Source organism: Amblyomma mixtum, chromosome 10, assembly GCF_055824585.1.
Source record: "Amblyomma mixtum isolate Tamu chromosome 10, ASM5582458v1, whole genome shotgun sequence".
Lineage (NCBI taxonomy): Eukaryota > Metazoa > Arthropoda > Arachnida > Ixodida > Ixodidae > Amblyomma > Amblyomma mixtum.
The window spans coordinates 24,663,809-24,685,170 of NC_143021.1; the positions used below are offsets into that span (position 1 = coordinate 24,663,809).

The following is a 21,362-nucleotide window of genomic DNA, read 5'->3' on the forward strand; positions in this document are numbered from 1 at the left end:
TTTAAAGTTTACTGAGTCATAGAGGCTGGTCTCTGGCTTATATCAACTATGCTCCGTCTCCTTGCCATTTATTCTACAGTCTTCATTATAATATACTGAGTATTTCACCGAAAAAGTTTTGCGATATTTAAAGATAGAGCTTTTTTTTTTTTAGTGAGAAGAGCGCTTTTTATGGCATAGCATTGTCAGCGGTGCAGAGAATCAGAATAGAGCTAAGAAGCGCCAACTAGTAAGCTGCTTATTATTTGAGAGATGTGCAGCGTCCTGTAAGTAATGTCTATATCAAATTATAAAATTTATATACTGGAGTTACCCTTGGAACTGTAGCATAATTTTTGTTACATTGCACCAAAATACGTGCACTTACGAGAAGCTTGCACGCAAAGCAACCCCTTCAATGTACGTAACTAATCGAAATAGCCAAAGTATGTTGGGCCACAGCACCGAGGCTAACTGCGTTTTCGAAATTCTAAAAGCTGATATAGATATTACGTACGGCGGCTCCACGCCTCCCTATAACTGAGCAGACTAAGAGAAACTGTAAAAAAATTTACTCAGTATTCGCTAACCAGCCTACTAGTAAGCACGACTTTGCTATATTGTGATGCGCTTCAACGTTGTCAATGCTATGTCTATCTACAAATTCTATTTTTAAACACCTCAGAACATCTTAAGTGTAATACCAGGTATACTTTTGTTATGAGGAAGCGAAGCAAATTTCGGTCATTTTTCCTTTTCATTGCATAAATTCTGAAGCTGTGCATCGGAGGCGGCATACAGACATTCGTGGAAAAAGAGCTGCTTATTCAGTCTGTCGAGAAGTCCTGGGAGCCTGTCTTGTTCGCTGCTGCCATCGTGGATATAATCATAAGGAGGTGAGCTGTTGCAATTCGTCTAGATCGCCTTCGTTGCTGTCCGCGTCGTACTGTCGTGTTGCTTTCTTTCACTAACATTCGGCGATTAAGACATGACAGGCACTTGTGTTTTTCAAGCGCGGCTATCATTGGTTGCTGCCAAAGTGTCTGGAATCCCTTATTATTATAATTTTGCAATGTGGAACAACTCCTCTTTATTCAGAAATGGTCGATTGCAGCTAGTCATGAGCCTTGGCCACATCCATGCAGGCCTGATACGTTACTGGTTGCACCAGAAACAGCCTTATTACCCGACTTCAAATCAATATTTTTGTCCTAAATGTCAGAATTGTTTCACGCTGATGTGCTTTTAAAGGCCAGGTTTCAGGCTAGTCTTGGAATATTTATTTTCTGGCGCGCACATTATCATGCGAACTTTTCATTCAGCTTGATGGCGATAGCAATTTTCCAACTTGGCGGGAGTAAAGTGGGGTGTTGCTTGGCCTTTAGCTTAAGTTTTATAGGCATATTTCTTCTGATGCAAGTACAAATTGCGGTGCTTATCACGGCCAGCTGCCAGCGTCTCAAGAAGGTGGTTAAACAAAACTCCAAACGTTTCGAGCTTATTCGCCACTGAGACAACTATAGTTTTCCCCCTAAAACTTACGCAGAATAAAAAAAAGCGTCTATTGACCTTCATTTAACACAGATTCATCGCCACATTGTTTCACGAAATTCTTTGTTTTCGCATGATTATTTATATATTTAGTAGTTCAATATGCGCAGGGTGCACGCACGAGCCAGAGCGCTCATCTTGCTTCTGCCTGACGAAAGAGGGCCATGACGCACTCAAGGTCCATAAATCTCGCACGCATTTCAATGCCACACACACACACGCGCGCGCACACACACAGACACACACACATGCACACACACACACACACACACGCACGCACACACTCACATGCACACGCACACACACACAAACGCACACACGCACGCACACATACACACGCACACACTAACATGCAGACGCGCACACTCACATGCAGACGCACACAGACACACACACGCACGCACACACACACGCACACACACACGCACACACACGCACATACACACAAATGCACACACACACGCAAATGCACACACACACACACATGAACACACACGCACACACACGCACACGCACGCATGCACACACACTCACGCTCACACACACACGCACGCACACGCACATACACACGCACACATGTACACACACACGCACGCGCACGCACACACATACATGCACACACGCACACACACATACATGCACACACACACGCACAGGCGGCACACACGCACGCGCACACACGCGCACACTCACATGCACACGCACACAGGTACACACACAGGCACACACTCAACACTCACACACACATGTACACGCACACACATACACATGCACACACACATGCACACGCCCACACACATGCACACACGCACACGCCCACACACATGCACATGCTCTCACACACACACTCACACGCACATACACACACACACACACGCACACACACACATACACACATGCATACACACACGCACACACATGCACATACACACACGCACACACACACACACGCACACACACACACGCACACACATACACACATGCATACACACACGCACACACACGCACGCACATGCACATACACACACGCACACACACACGCACACACACGCACACACACACGCACGCACATGCGCACACACACACAAGCACACCCACATGCACACGCACAGACACAAGGTAAAATAAAAAATCTCGCAGGTAATGTTTGAAACGCTTGGAATTTTCCTTTTAGTCTTTCTGTTCCTTTCAGGCTGATGATATCTGGCGTAACGACGCTACTCATCGACCTCTTCGCCGGGATCGGCTGGGTGGTTGCTTTCAAGTTTCGAGCCTTCGACGGCAGGCTGAAGCGTTCCACGACGTTGCCCTCCCAGTCACTGAGCCCCGATCAGCTGCGACGATTGAGGTATCTAGGAGACCTGCACTTGCCTTTTAAATGAACTGTTAAGCAGAAGCAGAAACACTATATATTGCCACGTATCATTGTAGTGTTTGTTCGTTCACGCTCAAGGCTGCAGGAAAAGGCTGTTATAATTTTTGTTCGTGACGCGAGAAGCGACCAGTCTAATCTCGATTGAACGCAGCCATGAAAGGCTGCATCTAGGTTTTTCCAGATTACTGTAGATGATCTTGTCCTGCTATCTGGAAGTTTCCTTGCCGGCTTTAAAGGGCCACGGACCACCCCAGCTCAGCAGACACTCTCTACCTCTCTTTCAGCGAGCCTCCTCTCCTTCCATTCCCTCCTCGAAATTCTTCTCTCCCGCTCCTCGTCGAGTAGGCTCGGCAAGGCAAAATCACCCCTTCCTTCTCCGACGTAAGCCGGAGGCGTGGTGTCTGTGGAGTGCGTCACGGGGCTACGTCATGGCCCCGCCTTCAATAGAATTCTTTTCTTGGTTTTTGCTGCTGGGGCTGAAACAGCGTCGTCGCATTTTCTCCGCACACTGAACGATCGAGAGGCGCGATCGGCTCGACCACCTAGACTTGTTAGCGAGCGCACCCTTTCATACATCTGTTTGTCATTCCCAGTTAGCGAGCCACCTCTTCATTTTTTTTTTAGGCCTCCCCACCGTTTCACGAGCGGATGGGCGGAAGTCGTTTCTGTTCGAAACACACGGCGAAGTGCGGACCCGGCAACCGCCCGTTTGCTTTTCTTCATGTGTGTTTGTGTTCTGTGTGTTTGTGTCTTTTCTCCGCTCCGAAGCCCATGTCGTTCATTGGAGTCAGGGCGTACGCAAGATGCATGGAGGATAAGCGGTGTCTATGCGGAGCGCTCAAGTGGACGAGCGAGGGAAAGGCTCTGCTGCACTACTAATTAAAACCTTGTTTTGGGGGGCTCGCATAGAAGAAAAGAAACTGAGAAGGGAGCGCGCACGCAGAGCTTCTCGTGACGTGATCACGGCGGGGGGGGAGGGGGGGGCGAACCAACTCCCTCAGTTTTACTATTTTTTACTTTTTATGGCAAGGGTTCAAGGCTGTCGCCGCACGCTCCCTCCGCAGTTTTTTTTTTTTTTCCTTCATGCGGGTTTGGAGGCATGAGCTAGAACAGAAGGCGCTGCGGAAAGCCTTGTGCAGACGACGCGACGCCAAGGCTACGCCCAACCTTCTCCCGTCAGTCAGAACGATGCACCAATGGAGTGCCTTTAGCGAAAGTAGCCACCCTTGACGTCAGCGGGGTGCAGAGTAGTGGGCGGGGCCCGTTTTTGAAGGAAGGAAAGAACGAACGGGCTTTGATTTGAATTTTCGCAGCTTTTCGGGGCGCGCATGGCTCTAGTATTTTGCAGAGGTTATCTTCGATGCCTCATCTATGCAGTGGGCTTGTTTTTCAAAAATGTCCGGACCCTGGTCAGTGGCCCTTTAAATTGAGCGATGCCGCGAGCGACGGACATTCGTAGTTCGACGATTGACGAGCACGCTTGTTGCTTACGCCGCCACCGAGTGAGTCAGTTCTTTTGCGGACGCAAGTCAGCCCAAATAAAGAGCTTCGTTTGCAAGTATTTCTGGTGTCTTCCTGACCGCTGGACTTCCGTCACTACAACGTGACAATATCTAATCTTCAGAAGAATTTGATGATAATTAAGGATGACGTGAGATTTTTATGCGAAGCATATTAACGTAGGTTTCGGGCCTTCGCGCGACGCCCGGCGGTGGCCACCATTGACCTTGAAGTGAGATCACATGATGTGACGTCACGTGATGACGTCACACCGGCTGCAGATGGGCCTCATATCGCGCCGTCGGACGTCGCCCGGCGGAGGCCTCCACGTTGCGGTTCGCGCCGTCGCGCGCGACGCGGCGGCGGCGCCACCATCGGTGCATCACGTGATATGTGACGTCACGCCAGGGATGAAGCGGCGAGCGCCCGCTGTCGCGTCAGTCTCTGTGCCCGCAACCGCGCCAGCGTCTTTGCGCCGGGCGTGTATGCGGTCAAGATGCCTCCAAACGCTAAGGACGTTAATAATAAGAATGCAAAACGAAGGCTGCTTCGCATCCACTGGGGCCGCCGCGGTGGCTCAGCGGTTATGGTGCTCGGCTGCTGGCCCGAAAGACGCGGGTTCGATCCCGGCCGCGGCGGCTAGAATTTCTTTGGAGGAGAAATTCTAGAGGCCCATGTACTGTGCGATGTCAGAGCACGTTAAAGAACCCCAGGTGGTCGAAATTTCCGGAGCCCTTCACTACGGCGTCTCTCATAGCCTTAGTCGCTTTGGGACGTTAAACCCCATAAACCAAACCAAACCAAAGCATCCACTGGGCTTAACCTTGATAAGCCTCCAACTTTTTTATTTTACAGATACACGGACGTTATTGAAATAATAGCAGAGTTAATGCATGCTCTGAAATATTTGTTTTTGCCGAGGCGACACGTCACTGCTTGAACTGAGCTTATCAGTGTAATATTTACCGAAATAAAAGGCTCAATTCAATGATTTCAACAAAGCATCGCGTCAGCAGCCAGGCTAGGAGGAAATTGAGAGGAGCTTGCGTACCTGTGGCAGGTTGAGGAGCTAAGTGAATCACAAATGACCTATTTAACGGTAACAATGCTTGTAAACACTGTTGTATTTGTTCAGTTCAGTTTATTTTCCTTAAAGGCCCACTTGTATCGGGGGTATTGCATAAGGGGTGGGATCTTAATGTTTGTTTGCAATGCTCCATGCGACTTTTTGCGCATGCGTGTGCTAATACTTTATGTTGCGGCGTGATTTTTGTTTACATGACACCATGAAAATCCGGTTAAGGAAAATGCCGCAATATCTGAAGAACTGTGCCGATAACCTATGCGCAACAAAGTTGCTTAATGAAATGAAAGGTTATATCTTTTCACTCACTAAAATGCAGCACGGGGGAGAGGAACACTGGGAAAAAAAAACTGCTAAAGGCAGCTTGACATAGCGCCCAGTGCGTCACAAGCTGGCCATCTAACTCACTGCGTTTCAATCAATGCGAATCTCACCCCACCGGCTCAATATAGAGGTATTTTGCATAAAAAGAAGATTGTCCGTCCCCAAATAAAGTATGCTTAATCAACTTGCATCAAACTTGCTGAAAATTAACATTTCTGCATAAGATTACAATACTAAATATTGCGATTTCGGTGATTCAATTCTCCCTTTAGGGTTCACAATGTCTCCCACATTCCATACAAAGGTAAAGTCCTCATGCTTGTTTTACGCCCCAGTACACCTGGTTCTTCAAGAGGAATTTCACGAAACATCGAGCGTCACAGGAAAAAGTAAAGTCGACTATATTGTACTGCCTGAAAAAACGTTGTTGTTTTCTTCGTTGTCGTGCTGCCAAAGGTATTATCACGTGCCGTCATCACTGTGTGCCTCCCGTATCAAGCTTTCTCATCGCATTTTCCTGTGCCTGGATCACCACTGCGAAGTAAAGTCTAGTCCATATTTCCTCGGAGATCGTCATTCACCCTTCTTTTTTTGTTTTTCCCCATTCGCGAAGGCTCATGCCCGTTAACACCGCTTCCGTTCGCAGTCATGACAAAGTTTTTGGAAACATGTCACAAAAATTTATTACAAAGTCAACAGTTGCATTTTTGTACAAATAACAAAATAGAATAAATCTTGTTGCATTTACTTTCTGATTTCTGCCATGTAAAGTTCTGCAAGGGATGTAATCTGAATATTCGAAATCTCTAAATGTGCCGCAATCTGTATCGTCACTTCAGACCTTCTTTTTCGTTTTGTTCATGGGTAGTACTAGTTAACCCCGCCAAATCTTCACTCTGGACTCACAAAATTTCATTAAGAATTCGCTTTGACCTTTCTCAGTATTAACGAATTCTACTGCAGCCGGTACAAATTCAGTGTTCTGAAGTATACGCGGTATGTATGCGAACATGCGCGGCCTTGCGTTTCATTTCCGTCGCTTGGAGCATCACGCCATTTATATTACCTCGCAGACGCCACCTGTCAGTGTTCAAGACTAAAATCCACCATGGACTATATTTTAACAGAATGTGCAGTTGTCTGGCGGAAATACGACCGACCACCAATCTCCGAGCCGACCAGCTGGCCAGATGCTGATATTATTTAACACCTGACGGTTGGCCCAGTGATTTAAGCCTTTCCTGAAAATTTGGAACCAGCCCCTTACGTGTCCGGGGCACACTTCCTACCTGCGAAGTTTTTAAGGGCACTGGCTCTTGCTGCCGTGGATATGTCGTAAGAGTTCCAGCTCCCATTCTGCTGGCACTTGTTTAACCCGACTGTTGATAGAGCAGGGCAAGGTGAACAGAGCAGTTCCCAAAGAACCGTTTTTAAGCAATGTAGCTAGAAGAACGCTCCACCTCACAGCTTTTAAAGTTTCCCGAACTACATTGTCATCGTGCTAACACTCTAGCCAACAAGTTTTGCTTGGAAGATTACAAGCGCTGAGGACTTGTGAATTCGCTCGACGTTTCGACCTTATCGATCACCTCTGGTTGGCCGCTCGAATCCTTAAAACCTCCGTAAAACCTTCATGAACACTCGAATCCATAAAACTAAGATAAGGCTGCCGATAAACGGGCAGAAGGAATAGAGATTCTATTAGTACTTTGGTCCCTGCCTACTTGAACGGTCAAATAATTATTGCAATGAGAAGTGAACAGTCAGGAAATCAAAGGTGTCAGCAACCTCTTTCAGGAAGCCCCACAAAGCCCCTTCTCGGCCATGACCCTTCGAAGCAAACGGATAAGGCAGGCGACGACTCACTCCCCTTCTAAGCACCGCTAGCAGAAATGGGTGTCTCGCAGCTTTGAAGAAGGAAAACCGTAAAACAAGTTGGCGAACAAACAAGTGAACAAGACCAACTTCTACAGGCTCTACACAGAGGAACACAATGTCTCGAAACATAGGCTCCCATTGAGAGCGCCAAACAAAGGTCGTGAATAGTCTGTACAGCACTTGTACCTTCTTCCTCGCACAGTGCATCACTTGTAATGCATAGAAGAGCTTTGGAACGAGGAAGATGCTGCAGACTTGTGCCCGTGCTAAAATCGAGAGCTCCTGAACCTTCCACGCATTCGTTTGGCGCCTCGCAGAGAAAATTTGTGACTCCCAAAAATGCCCATTATTCCGGACCTGATGAAGGGGGACCCCAAGGTAATATAGGGGATTAGTCCCAGCTAATGCCACCAAGATGATTAGGTTTCGCACCCACTAACTCGACCAAAATCCTTTACATTTTTCAAGTTTATAGCCGCGCCAGAGACGTGACAGAACTGCGCTGCTAAATCCAAAGCTTAACTCTTTCGCTACCGCGGAAAAATGCACGATTTGGAGCGTACTGAAAGAAAATTTTTTTTCTCAAGAACTAATACACCCAGCACATATTGCAATGCATGAAATTGTAGCTTATTAGTTACACTTCTGAATGAAATAAACACCAGAGTTGTGTGTGCAAAAGTAAATGAACATTTATTTGTGAAATTTGCTAAAAACACAAAAAAAGTATATAGCGAAAACAAAAATTACCGGCTGCACTAAGCCCGAACTTGATTAGAGGAAAACTGGAATATACAAACTGTTGCACATGTTTATAGCTGTCATTATTCACAGTTTCGGCTATGAGAAAAATTTACTGCACTTTCCATGGCTTGTCAAGTCAGGGGTCATGACTGTGGTGCCACTGTGAAGAGCAATCAGAGGTGAAGATGTGAAGCAGAGGTAGACTGACAGGTGCTTCACATAAGGTTTTATCTTTGTTCCTCCCTTGTTCTCTGATAGCCGAGCTTGTAGTTTATTCTTTTTTCATTCTTTTCGGTTGGTGTTGAATGGATTCTATGAGAGGATTGGGGGCGTGGACTTCTTTTCCCTCATCATACCCGAAGATTTCTTGAATGAGCTGCTCCCTGAAAGCCAGCTGATAAAATTTGGCATTTTAGGCAAGCTCTAAAACATCAGGATTGAATAATTAAGTTTTATCGATGTGGTTCAAAAGCCAGGACACTTTTCAAGTATTGCCAATAGAAGCTGCCGCCACTGAATCATCCGGGTCCGTTACGTGCAAAAAAACAAAAACAAAAAAAGCGAAAAACTAATTTTGAGAAATTATTTTTTATGGCAGAGGGCCAGAATAGATTATTCTGGTATTTCAGTAGAGATACAGTCGTGGCAGGTCAACAATTCCAATGTATATGATGATTCCAATGAACATCAGAATCTCCAACAGATTCACGGCTTCCCATGAGCCGTCACGCCGAATTTGCTGAAAATCTTCATCCATGCATACTTATTAGTGTTTCCGCACACGATCTTCATCATTTCCGCCGTGAAGAGGATAAAAAAAAAGTCGAGAAGTCGAGCGAATCTCCGAGCGCCGCTCCGCAGCGATGTGCCGATATGGACACCTAGCTGTCGTCTTGGTTGAAAAACACGACGCGACCTTGAGCATTTGGCAAACTGTCTTCGCCATACGTTATCAAGACCCTGAAGCACAAAAATAAACCACTGTCATCAATTACAAACCGTATGCACCGCAGAAAACACACACCGAACGAAAACAGAGCTTACATGCAAGTACGCGCTGACGTTCCAGGCTCCCGAGGCGAAGTCTCGCTGCCGAAACCGAAATCCGACGTTTGTACATTGTTGCCCGACTAATAACCGCTGCTTTCGTCGCAAAAAACGAAACCGAAACCGGCCGACGTGCTCGGTGTCAGCTTTCGCTTCCGAGGAGCGCTCGGCGACGCGGACGCCATTTTCTCCGGCTGACGGTGCTGCGGCCGTTCAAAGTTTTATTTTTCACGGCGCCCCCTCATGTCAAAACACTGAAACCAAGGCTGCAATCGAAAGAGCAGTTGTTGAGCTCGCTAACTAGATGGCGGAGCACGTCCACAAGGCTCCAAAATTAGCTTTTTTGCGCGGGCGATTTAAATCGATCATATGCGAACGATTGCCTATGGCGTGGTAGCGAAAGAGTTAAAGCACACTCTTTTTATCTGAACAAAAAAGTCAGTCATTATCATAGATCAAAATTCTAATTTCCAACTGATCAAGTGAAGATCCTCGAATAGCTTGGAATCTCATGATACTAAGGCACAATGGTTCGAGATATAAAGCAAATAACTGAGATGATAATGGGCAACATTGAAAGAGAGACGAGGTTAGTGGAATTGGTTTGGCTAGTTTAAGATTTACGATCAACCTTATATGTGACTGTTTGTAGCATGGTCTAAAGCCCTTAAGAAATACAGCCCCAATATTTGCGTCTTTTAAGACTGCAAACAAGAACTCATGACGCACCCTATCAAAGGCCTTCGCAAAATCAACCTGAATTAGAGCAACCTGACCGGTCTCATCTGTTACCGACTTCAACACCGAACTTGCAACATGTATATGAATTTGGATACTGCGGCCTCGAATGCCACATGATTGATGTGAGCCACTTAAATCTAGCGCCACAAGCTGCAAGCGGTAAGAAAGAATTTTCGCAAATATTTTCTAGTCTACATTGCACAATGAAATTGGACGTTACCCTTCGATAGTCCTCAACCGGCTCTTATCTGTGCTTCTCGGAATGAGTATGGTATGACCAAGTATGGTATGACCAGCATAAAAAGTGGGAGGCAAAAAGCCAACACCGTAACCAACTCTGCAGACTACCAAAAAGACAGGAGCCAAGCAAGGCGAAAACATTTTGTAGAATTCGCTACTTAAGCCATCCGGGCCAGGAGACTTCTGCCCCTGAAGAGCAGAAATAGCCAATTTGACTTCGTCCCAGCAAAGAGGGCCCTGGACTACAATACATCGCAGCTCTTTGCCAAGTAGAAGAAACACATACTAGAAGCGATTGAAGCTTGACACACGAGTCTGGCTTCAACCACCTTCGAAAAGACGCGCATAATAGTTATAAAGAGCCACGAGAATCCCTGGGGTATCACTACAAGTATTTCCATCGTACTGAATCTATAATGCCTCCTTTGCAAGAGCAACCTGCCTTTCATCAGTTAATGCCCGTCGACATGGATCCTCTTCAAGGCACCAAGGTGTCCGAGATCTAATTAAGGCCTCTGCAGTTTTTCTGCGGTGAACTGCTGCAACTGTGCTTTAATATTGTTTATGTCATCTACATAAACCCCGTGATTAATGCTTTCTAGATCATGCACTCCACTAAGATACGTCCATGTTGACGTAGGTGATGACGCTTCAGAAATTAGATTCTTGCTGTCTCTTCGACTGCCAAATCTTTAGCCTCCTGCTTGAATAGGTCCCACTTCTGAAAGAGCGAAAGAACACCACGGGCCCATTGCACCACGACGGTTAGACGTTTGCAGCTGAATAAAGATGCGTATAGTGAATGCAGAGTTGTCTTAGAAACTTATCTTCTAGATATGTACAAAGCGTACATGAGTAATTATGAGGAGAAAAATTACAAATGTCGCAATTAGCCGAGTACAAGAGCACGTTTCCGGTAAATTTACTTCTTGCTTGGCGTGTGGTGGCGCCATCATGCGGCACCCACTGAAAAAACCCTCTCGTAATGTACAACGCTAGCCCAGAAGATGTCGCGATCATAGTAACGCAGTGGACCAGCTCGGCGACTTAGCCATGCACCAAAGCGCGGACCGCACACAGCATTCGCATGTCCGGGCGTAAGGAGAGTGAATTGCACCTCTTAATTTTTTTTTTGCATAGGTTGCGGGACATCTGTCTTTCGGTATCCGTGCTTTAAACACATTGGCATTCCGAAGAATAATTCTCTTTACCGTTAAAAATATTTTGTCTATACAAAAATGCAATCATAACAGATGAACTGACACTGGCACCTTTGAATCTCAATCATTAGCCTTTACGGTGGCTCAGTGGTTATGGCGCTCGGCTGCGGACCCCAAAGACGCGGGTTCGATCCCGGCAGCGGCTGTCAAATTTCGATGGAGGCGAAAGTCTAGAGGCCCGTGTACTGTGCGATATCAATGCAGGTTAAAGAACCCCAGGTGGTCGAAATTTCCGGAGTCTTCCATCTCAACAGGAAAACGGCGCAAAAGACGTGGACAAAAGAGACAACCACGACAGGACCAGGCGCTGGTTGGTCCTGTCGTGTTTGTCTCTTTTTTCCACGTCTTTTGCGCCGTTTTCTGTTGAATCATGAACCAACTTGCCCAAACTAGAGTTCTTCTTGAGCCCTCCATCTCAATCATTGCATCTCAATCATTGCATTGCATACCCGCGTACAATGTACGGCTTGCTTTGGCGTCTGCCTTCTTGCTTGCATCTTATACCGTGGACAGACCGTATCCTATAAAGTCACTCATTACCTCAACGTACTTACAGAGAATAACTTGTTTGGAGAAATATAACAGAACCAGCTAAATTGCACGCTTTGAATACTAGGCCGAAACACTGTAAGTCAGTAATTATGGTATTGTATGTTTTTTTCGGTTACCGCTGCGCATGTACTTGCTTTTGTTTACATAGAATGCTCTCTACGCTGAATGTTCCTCTGGAAATGTTCGGTGTACGAGTAAATCTTGCTTTGTGAACCCATTGCTGCTGACGCGTACGTGGGCATGCGCCTCTTCAGTGATGGTGGAATGCAAAGGGATTTAATAAGTGCATGTCTGAGTAGCCATGAGCGTTAAATATTGACGGTCTCAATAAGTATTATGCTTATATGTACGTGTGATGTTTATATGAGGCACTTTTCGGTTCGTTCTCGTAGCAAATAGGAGACGTTCTTGTTTTAGTGACGTTAATTTTCATATATTCCTAGGCGCAGAGTGCGTGCCAGATGCATACGAGCCCTGGATTCGACCATATGCAATCAGTAATTAACATAGCTGAGATAACAAAATAGGCAGTTGTTTTTGAGATTGTGTTCGATACTGCAGGTTCCTAGAAAGTTCAACGTGTCACTTATGGGTTGGGACAGCAGAAACAAAAAACACATTGTTGTCAGGTATGTGGGTGGGGAGAGAAGTTAGACAGAAAACAACGAAGTCGAGGCTGCACAGTTCGACCAGAAATTGGGCACGCTGTCATTCCTGGCAGGGAGACCAATGAGAGTGGCGAGGAGTTGGAGGTGCGCCAGTTAAAGTGCTGATACATTCTGTATCAAGGCTAACCTCTCGTACTTGCTTTGTCTGCTTTAATGCAGGTTCCAACACGCGGACCTCTGCCTCATAGTTCAAGACATGGACGACATCTTCTCTCCACTGGCTTTCCTTTGGCACTCGATGATAGTCCTCGGATCGTGCAGTGAGGTGAGCGTTTGAATTATGCTGCAATGCGACAGGAGATCAATCTGTAACACTGCGCCAAACAAGCGATTAGGGCACCGATGCAAAAGCGCCACGATGGATAATCCGTAGCTGCTCACAAACCGTAAGGGGCATGCTTTACCTCGACAGGGCTCCAAACAGCGGACGACAACGGATGGCACGGCCTGCTGCGATGCATACTTGCCTGTGTGGAAACGGACTGGCGGAACTAACTTCTGGCATAGCTTCTCGCCTCCTCATGGAAATGAAAAAAACAAAATTTAGGGCCAAACAATTGGATTGATCTGGAGGAAATTCGATAGCATTCTTCTTCTCCTCTCCAATCTATTTCAGTTCTGATTTCATTGCAGTTATAATTCTATTTTAATTCTGAATAAATTGTCTTTCAGTCCCCAATCTACTCCAATTATATATCGATTCTAATTTCTCTTACGCAACTGCGGAACGTGTGTCACATTGTTAATGCCCAGTTTGGCCATGTTGCTAACACACGTGCGCCCTAACACACGTGGGCCCCAACACAGGTTAGGGCTCAGGTTGCTATTCCCGAGGTCCCGTAAGGATCATGCGTTGCAACTGCGTTGAATCTATTTGAATTTCATTGGCGCATGCGACGGGGTTTGGCAGCTCACGAACCATAGAGCAGGGTTGCCACGTGCCATGGTGGCCAGGTTGTGGTGGCATCGCTAGGTCATGTGACCTCTCTCGACCAATCATTTGAAACTGCAAACCTGGCGGTGCTCTCTGACAGGTTCTTTTCTGGCAACATGACCCTGTTCGACAAAAGCATTTGTTGGGCGAGTTGGTGTTTTTGATGATCCATAACTACAGCGCAAACGACAGGACAGAGATGAAGAAGGGACACCACACAGCGCTGACTCACAACTAAAGTTTATTGGATGCCAGAAGGTATAAATACCTCCCTGGCGGCCAGAAAGAATGCAGTCGACACTTACATGCGTGACTGACATAATAGTGTACCAGTCATATGCCGCCAAGCAAATCACATGCGCGAGAATACAATATAAGCAGTGACAGAATACAATATAATCAGTGAGCAAGCACTTGTCAAAATTCGCACTGATTATATTGCTCACTGATATTGCTCACTATATTGCTCACTGATTGCTCACTGATTATATTGTATTCTGTCACTGCTTATATTGTATTCTCGCGCATGTGATTTGCTTGGCGGCATATGACTGGTACACTATTATGTCAGTCACGCATGTAAGTGTCGACTGCATTCTTTCTGGCCGCCAGGGAGGTATTTATACCTTCTGGCATCCAATAAACTTTAGTTGTGAGTCAGCGCTGTGTGGTGTCCCTTCTTCATCTCTGTCCTGTCGTTTGCGCTGTAGTTATGGATGACCCTGTTACCGTCATCTCCGAGTTGACCAATCAGGAAACTTCAAGTTTAGCGGTGCTCTCTGGTTGGTTATTTGGCGTCACGTGACCACAATGACATCATCAGAGTCACGTGATACCTTTTGACCAATTGGACAATTTTGTTACAGACAGAGCACAAACTGCATGACGACTGCCTAAATGCCATCGATTAAAAAAATTAGGGGCAGTTAATAAGTTGATGGGGAGGCAATATTGTCACGAATATTACACAGCATCTCGCCATCTCGCTTGTGACGACGAAGAAGAAGACGAACCACTTCTTCTTCGTCGTCACAAGCGAGATGGCGAAGCACTTCTTCTTCGTCCACTTCTGAGCTGTATCATTATGACAGCATTATTCTTGCACTCACCAATCTATTTCAGTTTTGATTTCATTACAATTATGATTCTGTTTTAGAGTCCATTGTCTTTCACTCCCTAGTCTAATTCCATTCTAATTCTATTCCAATTGCTAGTACGCAGATAGGCAAAACGAGTCACATTGTTAGATCACAGCAAGTCCTCACACCACCTTTGGCGCTGTGGCGCAGCGGTTTAGCGATGCACCATTGCACTCTGACGGTGGCTGTTTCAAACACAGCCCCAGATGGAGCTCGCGGTGCCTGGGTTGCTCTTCCTTAGCCATGAGAGAGGGAATAGTTCCCACAAGCCTCATCTTTGCACACATAGTTCTTCGGGAGGTTGTACGTATATTGTGCACTTAGGCCTACTTTTGAATGGGTCATTTTCTTCTTAGCCATTTTCGTTTTGTGCGAGTCATTCTTCATCCGGTGTCTCACTCTCCTCCCACAATGATGGAGAGGGGCAGGGCGGGGACAGGCGGAGAAAGAAAATCTCCCTAAATGCTACATTCCGGGTGGGATTTGCCACCTAGAATGCCGCAGTTTTCGCCTTCACGGCCTTTCCTTTCTGATGCTATCGCATTGAAAATAGCTAGGCTTAGCGAGGCTTGCGGCGCCAGCCAGTGAGAGAACCCTCTCGCAAAGGGAATGGCTGACAGATACGGGGCGAAGTAGCCAATATCATTACTAATTATGATTTCTTACAGGAAATTTTTGATCGCGGGATCGAATCCGCGTCTTTCGGGTTAGGAGATGAACACCATAACCACTGAGGAATCACGGCGGTGTTGACACATACGGGGATAATTGCACATGCCTCGGGTAGTACAATTTGAAATCCATAGAAAATATGCTATGTTTCTGAACGGTGCTTGCTGTCATTTTTGTTAGCTGGAATTGTAAGTGCATGGCTTATTACTCGCTGACATTAGGTATACAGACGGGCCATTAGGCTTTTAATATTGCTCGAATGTGCAGCCTTATCTGCTGACAGTGAGCCTCAATTGAACAAAATATCCTAGAAGTTTATGTAAAAAGAGAAGTTCAGTTATAAAGAGGTATATGAGCTGAAATTATTTTGCTGCTTCGATGGCGATGTGAACTCTTTAACTCAGCCAAACATCTTATAATTACTGTGGACCTCGAATACAATATATTTTAAGAAGACCTAGTATTGTTATAAAGGGCGCACTAATTAAGTAATCATGACATATCATTAGTGGCACACAGCGTAGATGAAACTAGTCAGAAGTACATGGACAGAAGACAACAGCATGTTTTGTGTCCCTGCTCATTTGTCTAGCTTGTTCAGCGCTGTGCACCCCTCAGTATGTCTCATTAAATTTTCTTAAGCGTTGCTCTCACAAAAGAATGTGCGTTAGGCTTGAGCGCATTTCCTAAAAAAAAAGACCTGACAGCGCAGGCAAATAGGGACCTCGCCACACTTGACTTGGAAGCTCGGACATGCTCATTTCTACTGTTATTGCTCGCTTGTTAGCACAAAATAAAAAAAAAATACCTTGAGATGCGTTGCCCATATTACTGTTACGCTTGCATTTATTTCAGCAGTCATTACTTCGGAATTATGATACGTATTTTCTAAAAAATAGCATTAGGTGTGCATAAAATAATGCAGCATGATATAAATAACACAAGACAGAACGAATTAATATAGGCGCAAAGTAAATTTGGGAGTTAGAGCCAGGAGGGGTAAGTAATATTAGATTGTGGCAGATGGTAGGAGGAGGACAGAGGGTAAGGAGTTGAGCGCAGCTACCAGGCTGAGAGATGAAGATGGCGGCCACTCGAAGACGGAGGGAAGCAACCCGAGCGAAAGCGGCCAATGGGAGACATGGAGACGGCGAGAGTGTAGCAGGGAGACAGAGGGTAAGCGCGGTGGGCGGGCACAGCGCACCGAGTTTCATAAAAGAAGAAAGCAAGTTTGAATAAAGTGTTTTGAAAACATCTTTAAAGGTGCTCTAAAACACCTTCCGAAGAGAGCACATCAACTCTCTCAAACACTGCACTGTGTTGTAATACACTTCTATAATACACTTCTATAAATACACTTCTACACGCGGCAGACAACACACAATCACGCCCGGAAGTTAGCGAGCCCTTCCCGGCGACTTCTGAAGCGAAAAGTTTCACTACGCTAGTCAACACCGAGCTTCGCGTGAGCCGGCGTATGTCGGAGCACGAGTGACGTCACGCACGGCGGAGGCTACTGCGCATGTGCGCCGCCACTTCTCCTCCTCGCTACCGTTTGTCCTTTCGCCGCAGCCGTACGCAGTGCGCATTTGAAAGGAGGGTTATATAAGGGCCGCTTGCCCATAGAACAGGCACACGCTGCCGCGCGCTATGCGTCATCGTTTGACGTTCGCCGCAAGCGCGCGTTTATCGCGGAGACCGGCTGTATAACCGCTTGCCAGAGAATAGGCGTGCGCATTCAACATGGAAGGAGAAGAGAGTGATACTACCGCTACAGAAGTGGTACCACGGGAGTTTGCTGAAAAGGAGCGAAGAAATGTAAGGCTGAAAGCTCGACGAGCGTCCGAGACACCCGAACAACGAGAAGAACGTTTCGCTAAACGACGCAGCAAAGACAATCACAATACTTATGGCTGATCATCTAGCTAGTACTACTCATAAATCATCAAGCATAACCATAAGCATATCCATAGGTTAAATCATAAAGCATAACCATAATTAAACCATAAGCATCACCGCAGCTTTTCGCTTCGAGATATCCAGGCTTAACCTTAGCTAAACCCCGGCCAATTTTTTTCATGCTCGCACTCTCCTCCGTCGCTCGCAACTGCGTATACAAGTTGAGAGGCGGCTGTTGGTTAGATTCTTTCAGACGTAAGGAAGCTGCTATGGCCGCGACCAATAAGCCGGGTGCTCTTGGGGGTCAGGAAGCTTCGCCCCCGGATGTGGGGCCATCGGAGAAGCGCCGGCCTTCCAGTGTGCAAAAAGGGTGCTTCTACAAAGTGAATTAAAAACTTCTTCGTGGAAAATATTCGCGAATCAGTGGCTTTAAAATCCCACGCATACCGCAACTTTATTACAACCCCTTTTAGAGCCCCTTTAATGTGTCTCTCATGTCGTGCATATGCGGCAACTAAAAGGCTAACGATATCGCAATACCCCCCACATCAATCCAATTGATTTCTCCTTAGTTTTCTTGCTTTTGTTAGAGGACTGAAAAACAACAACATATGCCAAGGCCTTTGTCAAGCTTTTATGACAACTTTTAGCACCGGTTTTCTTTTATGCTACAAGAAAAATGAACTGAAACTGAAGTGACGTTGCGTCATGCAATGAGAAAAACAGTGTAGTGCTTATCCAGTGCACTTTTAGGCTTTTAACTGTTGCAGGGACGTCGGTGATTTCAGCGTATTCAAAGGTTATGAGTCAATTCACTCTAATTAAGCTTATGCAAAGGAGTGCAGTTTTTGAAACACCATCAAATAGAAATGTTGATGTTAAGGAGTGTTACAATAGGCGCACGTAGTTCAACGCGAATGGATGTAACAGTTTTACACTGCACTGCTAGGGCTATTCTGCTACAGACGATCTTTATCAGCGCGACTAGTGATTTTTCTTACGTTATGTCTCTTTTAATGTGTAAACTCATCTCTAACAAGCTAAGACAAAGACAGCTTTAATAACATCCTTATTCCCCTTTAGTGTCCAGATTTGGCATGATCAAAACATTAAGCTCTTGTACATTAAAAAAAAATTGCCGATGATTACGTTACTTCCTAATGCGAAATTTGAGCGCAGCACATCAGCTGTTTCAGCTTGTCGATAGACTGAGGCAAAGAATTCCAGCAAGACGTGTGTACAATTCAAAACAACTTGATATTTTTCGCACATATTCCTTCCTCAGAAAACACTCCGCTAACAGTTCTTGATTGTTATGAAGGAAGTTTTGTGGTCGGAGAAATAGATAAATATATGCTCGACTTGCTGCACCAATGCCTGGTTCTCAAAGAAGAGGGGTATGCAAGTATTTCGCGAGGTTGTCACAGCCGTGGGATACGTTACGAGCTTAATGGTTGATCGCGAGAGTTTGCTCACCGTTGTTAGACCTAAAGCATATGGTTAGCCCATATCTTTCTCTCATCACCTCACGTACCTATAAGCGCGATTCAGGCGTTCACTGACCCAGGGAGCCAGTTATGCGCACTTCCTTCCCTTAAAATGATCGGAGTGTAAAACGTTGTCAACGCCAACGCCAATGAACACAACGATCACTGAAGGCCTATGGCTTCAGCGCCTCGTTTCTTGTAGAACGTTGTCAATGCCAACGCATGCAGCGCACATCTGTCACTACCGCCACTTAGCTTAAAGTGTGGTTGAGGTGTCCACTGTTCCAAGAGGGTGCAGTTATGGCCTTCCCTCTATGAGACAGATAGTGCGCCAGTTCCTTTCCTCAAAAACCAATGTACCAATTTTGCCCTCTGCGTGCCAAGCTCCAGCTCTATTGGTTTCGCAGCTTAAAGCGCGACTACTACTGGTCACAACGGACAACGGCGATGGCGACGCTGCGAAACGCAGAAATGGGTGTCAGTGAGCTGCGCTCTAAGACCTCTGGCATGCGATGTAGGGAACACTAGCTTTCTTTGTGCGACATGCGCCCTCCTTGCAGGTGACGCACCTGATGCAGTTCGACCCGTACCAGGACGTGGTGGCCACGGTGCAGTTCTCGCTGGACATGATCTACATGCTGGTTTGCCTCGTCGTGATCTCCGTCTCGGGGGCCGCCGTGTCCGAGGCGCATGACGAGTCCTTGCCCCTGGTGAACCACATGGCGGCTGCGCACTCTGCCGCCCCGGCACCGGATTCCGAGTTCCTCGAGCAGGTCTTCCTGCTCGCATCCCAGATGCAGACAAGGGACGTTTCCTTGACGGCCTGGAAGTTCTACGACCTCAACCGCGCTGCGCTCGTAACCACGGGAGGAGCCATAGCGACATACGTGGTGGTCGTTTTGCAGATGGCTCCAACTTTTCTAGAGGGCTCCCAGCATTGAAATGGGGAGTTCAACTTATATTCCGCTGGCTCTACATGAAAGATTCCAAATAACTTGATTAAGCTGACAGGTAACAATATGATTCAATACATTGGAGTCTCCGAACTGCCATTAGAAAAAAAATGAAGCTCTAAAGATGTTTTAGTCGGTCTTTAGCTCTGTGCGTCCAGCCAGCACCATAGCCTAGTTCGTCGAAGTGACAACGCCTGCATCTGTATAAAGATAACCAGCGCTCAGCCCACTAGTCGAATTTCCTCGCAGTGAAAGCGTGCCCAAACCGGCATTAAATCTGCAGGTTAACAAGAAGGGTACAAATCATGCTAAGAGCTGTGAAGCAAGCGATGGAAAGGAAGATGACAGGTGTTGCAATAAACTACCGGCAGAAAACAGCTCGGATTTCAGAGTAACCGTATTTTGAGGATATCGCAGCTAAAAATGAGAAAGAAAGAAAAGACGCGTTGCGCAGTGGCTAACCGTGGAATTGATGCTCTGTCCGTCTTTATTATTCCCCCACTTTATATTCAAGGCACCCCCCTAATTTTAGCCAAGGTTTATAAATATGCTACGGCACTCTAACACGACGCTATCAAATGCATGCTGCTGGATATTTTATGGAGGAAGTCACACTTTTTTCTGTATTGTGCTTAATTGCATAATTACTTGATATTGATTAATCAACTTTGCAAGAAAAGAAGATAGGCAAAAAATTGGAGTGAGAACGTCGTAAAGCGGCCCATAAAATCTCCCATTGAACAGTTTCTATCTTTCCATCTGTTACTTTTTAGTTTTTTTTTCGCTCGCTGCAGATGGCGTGAAATACCACGTGACATGCCCGCTTGCGCATCGCGATTGAACGGCTGTCAGACGTTCCGTGTAGGGATGAAGAGATCATTTAGCCCGGTGTGCTGCCGCTTAAAAGGCGACAGGCCAGCGGTATGCTTCTCTCGAGGCGGTTCATGACAGCGACAAGCAGAGGCAGCCCTCATAGCTTGGTAAATTGGTTTTTGAGGAAAGGAAACCGCGCAGTATCTGTCTCGCATATCTCGGCGGTCACCTGAACCGCGCCGTAAGGGAAGGGAGGAAGGTAGGAGTGAAAGAAGAAAGAGAGAAAGAGGTGCCGTAGTGAAGGTATCCGGAATAATTTCGACCACGTGGGGATCGTTAACGTGCACTGACATCGCACAGCACACGGGCGCCTCTTGCGTTCCGCCTACATCGAAACGCGGCCGCCGTGGTCAGGTTCGAACCCGGGTACTCCGGCTCGGTAGACGAGCGCCTTACCACTGAGGCACCGCGGCGGGTTGCGTTGGCGGAAATCGCACAGCCAGCGCCTGCGTCGCAGCCCTGTCACCTTACAAGCAGCAGCACACCCGGGTAAATGAGCTGT

At 46.5% G+C, this 21,362-nt stretch overlaps 1 protein-coding gene across 1 annotated transcript; it reads left to right on the top strand.

Annotated features, from left to right (window-relative positions):
* The first annotated feature begins 6,310 nt into the window (after positions 1-6,310).
* Positions 6,311-19,975, top strand: LOC149325402 (uncharacterized). Its single transcript, XM_089564264.1, has 3 exons — positions 6,311-6,354; positions 13,063-13,168; positions 19,595-19,975. Exons 2-3 carry the CDS (start codon positions 13,100-13,102, stop codon positions 19,973-19,975), a joined length of 450 nt encoding a protein of 149 aa, XP_089420390.1. The 5' UTR covers positions 6,311-6,354; positions 13,063-13,099.
* Positions 19,976-21,362: the final 1,387 nt, after the last annotated feature.

What these genes read in the sequence shown, in the direction of transcription:
- LOC149325402 (XM_089564264.1), top strand. Translation starts at nt 13,100, where the DNA reads ATGGACGACATCTTCTCTCCACTGGCTTTCCTTTGGCACTCGATGATA. An exon ending in TCCTCGGATCGTGCAGTGAG is followed by an intron (nt 13,169 to 19,594) that starts GTGAGCGTTTGA and finishes CCCTCCTTGCAG; the next exon opens with GTGACGCACCTGATGCAGTT.